Raw genomic sequence first — 7,855 nt, forward strand, 5'->3', positions numbered from 1 at the left:
TTTGTGCATTACCACCACATCGCGGTTAACAATATAGGGCTTAAATTCAAAATGCCATTTCTGTATAATGCTGGCATTTCTATAAAATGCGATTTCTGTTATAAAAACCATAAGTAGCCAGAGAGCCATACCTGTGCCTGGAGGTATGCTCATTAGGCCAACCAGCCGCAAGGCTACCGACTAGAATAAGCCACAGCTGATGAAGCCAGGGACTTTAGCTATTGGGGACCGGAGAAAAATAAACCTCTGAGCATCTCCCAGGCTATTTTATGTCTCCCAGGCAAAAGACTTTTAAAGTTTGGGCCAAAGAAAGTGCAACACTTGCCTAACAAGTTCAAGATTCTTCAATCTCCCCAACAAGCAGGAAATTGGAAAACGTGAGCTCTGTGTGATGGTAATTATATGACAGGTTTGTTGCTGGCCTTTGGTCTACGGCAAAGATGACAAGCGAGTGAACTAATCACACATTTCTAGGCACTCCTGGCCAGTGAATGCTCTTTCTCCTATTACATGAAGTCAGAGATGGGTCCCGTGTCAGCCATCCTGCATGAGTCAGTGGTAATGACAGAGGAAGTGGGAGTTGTGTTTACGAGCCCTGGAGGATGCTCGGCAATGCAGGCTGCAGCTTGGCTCACACTTTTTACAGCTCCAAAACTGTTATTACATAATCCAGAGCTATATAGAAAGGGATTTCAGAGCCTTTTTCAAGGAAAGAAACCTGGCTGACCTGAACCCTTGAGATCTCATGATATGTACTCCTACCTCTCTTGTCATCAGAATGATCCTTTCTAGCCTTACAAAATCTCACCACCAGCGCATCCCATGAGGGCTGGGGCTCCGGGTGGGCACAAGACCTTCCTCACTTGCTGGGGGGACTACTACCTCACAGCTATTTCTCCCCTTTTGCCAGGCCCAGTGTTGTTTCTGGGGGGGTGCACCAAAACCCAAGCCCCCATGGGGCGGGTGCTGCAGGGGCCGCAGTGGAAAGCTGTGTGCAATGCATGCCTGAAGGCTGCAGCCGGGATCGCTGCACCAAACAGCAGAGCCAAGCTTGCCGGGGTATTGCAAACCCTGGGAGTTTACTTGAGGTGAGGAATTCGTTCCTGACATTTTGATATTTCTCCAGATCTAGGTGTACCGAGCGATATCCCAGCACCCAGGCCTGGCCCTGGTTAACAGGGTGTAGAAAGGGGATGGGTGAGTGGGTGCCCATCAGGTAGTGTCAGCACTCTTTCTGCAAGCTTGTGAAACAGCTTAGGAGAAAAAAACATCTGAGGCCACAAGCGCAGTTTGTAATTCATATTTTATTGCTTTGTACAAGTGAAAAAATAGGGGGGAAAGGAGAACTACAAGACTGAAAGGTAACGTGAAAGGCCACAGTGGGAGTCCACAACTGCCACTGAAGGGTGATTTGTAGCCTGGTGGCACAGGAAAGCGTTATGACTAAGGCACAGTGGTTCCCCTCTTTTTTAAATAAATAAAACGGCAGAACTCCAAAAGAAGTGGAAGCCAACTAATACTGACAATCACCCTTGTCACAAATAACTACATTGAGGCTATTAAAATAAGGTGACCAGCAAGTGCCTAGATGCAAAATACCTGAAAACACTTGGGGTAGAAGGGGAGCTGCAGGAGGGAGCCCTTTTGACAAGCTTAATGTTCAAAGGTTTTAATGTAATTAAAGGCCATTTTTAATGCAAGTTTAAAAATTGTCAGCAATGCTGCATGGGCCTGCCTCTGGAGAACCAGCAAGCAAGAGTATTTACACTCTCACAGCAGGAGGGAAATGCAAGTAATAAACAGACTGCACGGTGAGATCCCAAAAGAGCAGTGCCCAAGCTGAGAAGTCAACATTTTTCCAAAGCCTGGCTTTGGTTTACATTCCTCTAGAGGAAAAAGTGACTCGGATAATTAAGCAGATGGAGATTTTCCAAACTGTTTAAGACACTGAAAACATGTATCTTGTCCTCAGCTTAATTTTTAAAAACATCTTTTAAAAAAAATACCCTGCATTTTTAATTGTCCTAAGTATTCTGGGAAGCCAAACATGGCTAGAATATTACTTTAATGAAAGTGCAGTGCTAAAGAAGTACCTATGCATGGAAAGGGGATGTGCTGTGACTTGTATCGCTTGCCTGTCCAAATACGTGGGTAGCTATCTGCCCCCGCTCTGCCCTCGCCTTGCCTTTGAAGTGGCTGTTCTGCACGGCTTTCTTTCAAGCCTTTCCCACTTCTCTTTCCTCTCCAGTAGCTAAAAATGGGATGTGTATCTGCAGAGCAGAAATAAACCCCCCCTCCTGCCCAGACCACTGCTTCTTTGATCCCAATCAAGAAAACAGGCTTCAAGCTGGCGAGGTTGCTATTCTGAGTAACGCGATGTCCAGGGGAGCCGTATTTCTTCCTTTTAACAGAGACAGCTGATAGCTGCTGCCGCAGAAGCCGAGTTCGGCTGCCGCCTTTCCCCCGCGGCTCGGCAGATACGGCCCGCCGAAGGAGGGAGTAAGGAGGCCAAGGGCAGGAAAACCTTGTGGCACGGACCTCGCGTTGGGTACTGCAGTAGATAAACAGCTGTACCGAGGGAGGCTGCTCCTGGGAGCTGGAGGAACTGCTCACAGGATTTAAGTTACGCACAGAGATAAGTTGTGTCGGTGATTAAATATCAGACATTTTGTGGAACTGCTCTTCACAGAATGGAAATTCACTTTCCAATCAAGGGCTAGCGATTAGGTCTCATGCAATAATTAAATGTGATTGAAACTCTTGAAACATTACACACTCGCATGGCATAGCCCCCGTGGGCTGCTGAATCTTTTTACGAGGGTGGATATTGCTGCCAGGATCAACCCCCATCCATGAGAAGGAAAACCAAAAGTAGCCGGCAAGATCGGTCTGGGGTACCTGCTAGGAATTAGGGACAGTCACTAAAAAATTTCCCTCCGAAGACTGCATTTTTCTGCAGAAATGGTTTTCAGCAAAAAATGGGAATCTTTTTCTAAAATTTTGTCTCAAAGAGGTGCACGATTCTGGAAAAAATAGGTTATCCACAACATTGTACAATTTATAAAATTATTATTCTATGCTGGACAGAAATGCAAATGAAATATTTCAGCTACTTTTTCTTGGAAGAAACTGGTCTTACTTGAAAATGATTGCCTAAACCATACTTGGCTTTTAACACCTCTAGCTTGCGTTTGATCCAATTTGGTTTTAACTACATGCACTACTGCAAGCGTTCACACTGGCAACACCAACATTTGCCTTTTTCGCTAAGTGAAGCTGATGAGCCCATGATACTCCTCCTGCGTGTCCCCCTCCTTGACTTTACAGTGATTGCAACAACGTACTGGTGGCCAGGCACTTTTGCAGCACTGGGGCCATCACAGACCCATCAGCTTCACCATTAGTTCATGGTTATTCAGCCTGACCGAGGCCATCGCCTGCGGCTCTGCAGATGGGCAAGCAGCTCGCCTGGTTCATACCAGGCATCGTTCAGGTTGTCCCTGTGCAAAGTGCAATCCTTTCTCCCAGTTTGCTAGGAAGACTTTGCCTCAGGAATCTGCATGCTTGGCTGCTCCACGGCCAGCTGGTTTTCAAAGACACAGCACAGCTTGTAATTTTCTATGAGCTTGGCTTGAAAATACTCCCTGTCCTTCTTGTGCCAAACGTCTGTGGCAATGTAGGTGTTGTAGGGGTCGCGGGAGTCCTCCAGCCTCCTGGCGCGGATGTTGGTCAGCATGACTCCCACTGTGAAGAAGCCAAAGAGGCCGATCATCAGCAGCACGTAGATGATTTCCAGGTTGCTGCTGGGACTTCTGACCTGGGAAGGTGCAGAGCTATTGGTCTGCTCCAGGTAGTCTTGAAGCAGCTTGGAGAGGAGTGAATTCAGGGCTGAGTCGTTAGACAGCACCAACATCTTGTTTTTCTGTCCTTCGCACTTCTTTCTTCCTTCCTTATTTTCTAGAAAAGCATAAAAATGAGGAACATGCCAGATAAACCGTCAGATAAAGATGCGATTCTCTCTGTCTCCCCTTACTGGTTCCCCTCCTCAGCGAGGAAGCTACCTGGGGGTGGGGGCAGAGGCAGGGCAGCTGGACCGGCCTGGAGGGACCTCTTCACCTCCCGTTTCCAAGCCGGGCCAGCTAAGCTGAGTCCATCCCCCATAAACGCTTACCTTGCAAACCCTCCTCAGTCCCCACAGACAGTCTGTCGCGGTGCGCAGCTGCCCCGGCTGCTGGCCGCTCACAGGGATACTCACCCAGGCCTCCTGGGCTGCTATTTAAAGCCCAGGACTTCTCTCCTGAGGCCCCACAGGCATGAGGAGTGTCTCACTCCCATTCTGTGGCAACTGCTTCTGGCTTTGAAGATTGTTATCATGGCTTCTCTCGGTCCTCTCACCTCTACTTTCAGCTTAAGGATTGAATTCGGAAACAGAACTTCTGTACCTGAAATCACTCAGTACCTGCAGCAAGCTCCTCCTGTCCACCCCTGTTGAGGAGTCCCGCCTTTCTTCTGCCGCTCTTATAATGATATACACCATGGAAAACTAAGCAACTAAACATATGACAGAAATGTATCCCACACCAATTTAATGCAACTTCCCAATGGACATTTGCCCAAGGAGTGGATACAGAGGGAGTCTATAGCAACTGCCTACCCAGCAGTGGAAAGAAAAAGCCCTTCATTCTCCCTCCTACAGACTGGCAGTTCTCCCCCAGGTAGTTCGCCGCTTTCTCCTCCAAATTAAATTGCTACGCAACCACTGTTTTGTTGTCTGGTTAGGAGGACTTCCACTGCAGGTCAGGGATAGGGCAGGAGATGGTAACACCGAGAAGCACCTGAATGTCCAAAGCCTCCTAGGTACGGCACTCTGCATTGACTGTCTTACACAAGAAGCTGACGGGTCCTTTTCCCCTTTCCAATGTCAGCTGTAAATCACTTAATAAGAGCAATCCTATCAGCACTGCAGTCCCAAAGCCTCAGCAGCCAGGTAATGTGACTGACAATCTCACTACAATGCCTAATTTAAATGTCTCTAGAAAACTAAGACAACAGCCTCCCTCTGTTTTTGCCCTTAGCACATCTGAATGAGGTACTGTTATTCAAGGTGACTTCTGTGACAGCGATCTTGTAATCACATAAGATAGCTGTCAGTGCTTTCTACAGTTTTAAATCTGTGAGAGCAGGCCAGCGTGTTAGCAAAAGCTTCTACAGCATACTTACCTTTTGTTGTTTTGTTTTTTTTTTTTTAAAGAGGTACTATATTATAATAATTCATAATACATCAAGAATTAAATGAACCCTCTGGCAGAAAGCCACCAAAAGGCCTAGGCAGCAATTACTCTCCTCCTTGAGGGTGACATTAATGATGTTGTACAGGACCTCTGCACGGGAGGGAATTTAGCTGTGCACACAGCCTCCAGCTGCCAGTAATAACACTGCAGTAGATGAGATGTATCTGGAGGCTTCTTTGAATTGCACCTTGTTATGGCATAAATGCTGTAAAAGGAGATGCTGAGACAGAGGAAGCGAGAAGAGGACACTGATCTTGTGACCTGCTGTCCCTCGTATGAAGAACAGTTATTTACCCGGCATGTTCTGTGCCAGCGGGTGCCGTTGCGGCCGAATAAAGTACACAATTAATGCAGTCATGAATACAATCAAGCATACTCACATAAATTAATTGCTACTGCAACAGCAGTGCTGATTTTTAGTCCAAACCCTTTTGCTAGACCTCCCAGCTGTGCAGTCAGGGATTTGGGACCAGGTCTTACTGAAAGTCAGATGCTCAGCCCAGGATGATAAATTCTGTGGAGAAAGCCCTGTTCTCCTCACCATGCAATCCTGGGGGACCCGAGCGGCACCACCCCACACCAAATGACATCAGACTCCTTCCTCTGGCGAGTGGGTGACACTAGGAGCCCAGGTCAGGCTCCTGTGGGCTCAAACTCACCCTGCTCCAAACAGGCGGTTCCTGGCATGAGGTGCCTCGCCAGCAGGAAAAATGAGCACCCGTGAGAGTATGCCTTGGTATTTTGTCTTTGAATAGAGCTGAGCCTGGGGGTGGCAGAAGGAGACAAAAATCCCCCGTACAAAACAATATTCTGATCCAATTTATTTCTTCAGTTGCATGAGTCAAAGCTACAGGAAATAACGTCTTGGCAGTTTGGGCTTAATAGTTAAAATCTATTCACATTTCACAGCTGTGTTCAGATCCTTTAAGAAGGAAAGGAAGAGAAAAAGAAGTTTAAACCTTTATCTGAGATTACTCCTCCTAAGTGTGTAGAATGTGTCGACACCGTGAAATGTAAAACCATTTGCAAATCATTGCAATAACTTTCAGACAAAACAAAGAAGAATTTCACTGGATCTCTCAACTTCTTCCAAAAAGACAGGCAATCATTTCTCATAATAATTACCAGTAGCACTGACAACACCTCCGGTGCTGATGAATTGATGTTTTGAGGCTGAATGTCCTCAGCTACCTCCCTATATTCTTTTGGGAGGTTTCTGAGGGTTGCAAGGTGTTGTCCACTTCTGGGTTGCTTGCACGCCGGCTGGGCTGGAAGCCAGCAGGGAGCTGCGTGGCCCCATCTCCGTAACCTCATCAGATGGCAATAACAGGAGAGTTAAGGGAGGGAGAGGGCACACTCCTGTTCCCCAGGAAATCTCCTCCTGAAGTCTCAGCAAGCCTAAAGGCCTCATCTGCCACTGCACAAGCCCTGTGCAACTCCACTGAAATCCATACTGGGACCAGTTTAGAGCTGGAGTACACAGGACTGGGAAGAGCCACCTGTGTCACTGGCCTACTCCATGACTGATGGTCACATCTCACTGTCCCAAAAACTCTGTTTGGACCACACACCAGGGGTTTTCTGCTCCCTGCCGCTCTCTCCAAATGTCTGCTGATCGCGACCACTGCCCCAGTCCCCTTGTGGGGGTCCCCTGAGGAGCTCTGAGTGAAATTGTGCCAAACCCAAAATCAGCATCCCAGTTTACCTGGGTCACATCCTGGTAAGCCAGGACCTTGCCTGGGGTGGGGCTTCCCATCCCACACCATCCCACAGGAGGTTTCAGTGTGTGCTGGGGGGTCACCCTTCCTACCTCTTTTGAGGAGGCAAGCACTGAGCAGTGAACTGCCTATGTTAAAAATGACGTGGGGCAAAACTTAACAGTTCAGCAACTTTTTCACTGGCCAGGGATTCAGAGGGAATTCCCTAAGGTTGGCAGCAGCCTGGGCCACATCCTGCTCTCAGGTGCACTGCTGCTTCTCCAGCCATTACACTAAATACAGGTGACATAGATCTCCAAAACAAAAGTGATGGGGTCAGTGCAGGTTGCTTCCCAATGTGTGGGTTTCCCGGCAGCGCATGTGTACCGCTGGCATTGCCCAAGCTCATCTTCCGTTAGGCGTCACCGATGACCCGAACCGCTGTCCCATGGTCTATGGTGCCGAGCAGCATCACTGGAGCTGGCCCTTGCTCACTGAGCCTTATCCCTTTCCTCTCTGCCACCTGCCGCTTGCCCTCTCTTTCTCATGCCATGGATTTCTTGTGGGAGGTGGAGAGGGACCTCCTCTGAGTGATGTCTTCATGGGGAGGGTGGGTTTAGGATGACAAGCAAGATGCCACAGGCAGATTTCCAGAGTTGGGGAAAGGCCAAAAGCAGGACTCTAGGAAACAGATCTACACCATAAATGTCTCTGTGACCAGATGGGTATGGCCTGGAGTTTCTACAGTCAGTGGAGGGAGGAAAAGCATCTGAAGGCAGTTTAACCGCCCCTTCCAAAGAATTCTAAAATATTGCCTATAAATGAACAGGTTCTCAGCAGGTGTAAAACCATGCATTCGATCTAACT

The 7,855-nt window shown here is 47.9% G+C and overlaps 1 protein-coding gene across 1 annotated transcript; it reads right to left on the bottom strand.

Moving 5' to 3' along the window:
• Positions 1–3,052: 3,052 nt before the first annotated feature.
• Positions 3,053–3,937, bottom strand: KCNE1 (potassium voltage-gated channel subfamily E regulatory subunit 1). Its single transcript, XM_075174682.1, has one exon. It carries the CDS (start codon positions 3,911–3,913, stop codon positions 3,533–3,535), a length of 381 nt encoding a protein of 126 aa, XP_075030783.1. The 5' UTR covers positions 3,914–3,937; the 3' UTR covers positions 3,053–3,532.
• Positions 3,938–7,855: the final 3,918 nt, after the last annotated feature.

Source organism: Calonectris borealis, chromosome 1 (assembly GCF_964195595.1).
Source record: "Calonectris borealis chromosome 1, bCalBor7.hap1.2, whole genome shotgun sequence".
Taxonomy (NCBI): domain Eukaryota; kingdom Metazoa; phylum Chordata; class Aves; order Procellariiformes; family Procellariidae; genus Calonectris; species Calonectris borealis.

Excerpts from the sequence above, each read along its gene's own strand:
- KCNE1 (XM_075174682.1), bottom strand. The coding sequence starts at position 3,913 with ATGTTGGTGCTGTCTAACGACTCAGCCCTGAATTCACTCCTCTCCAAG.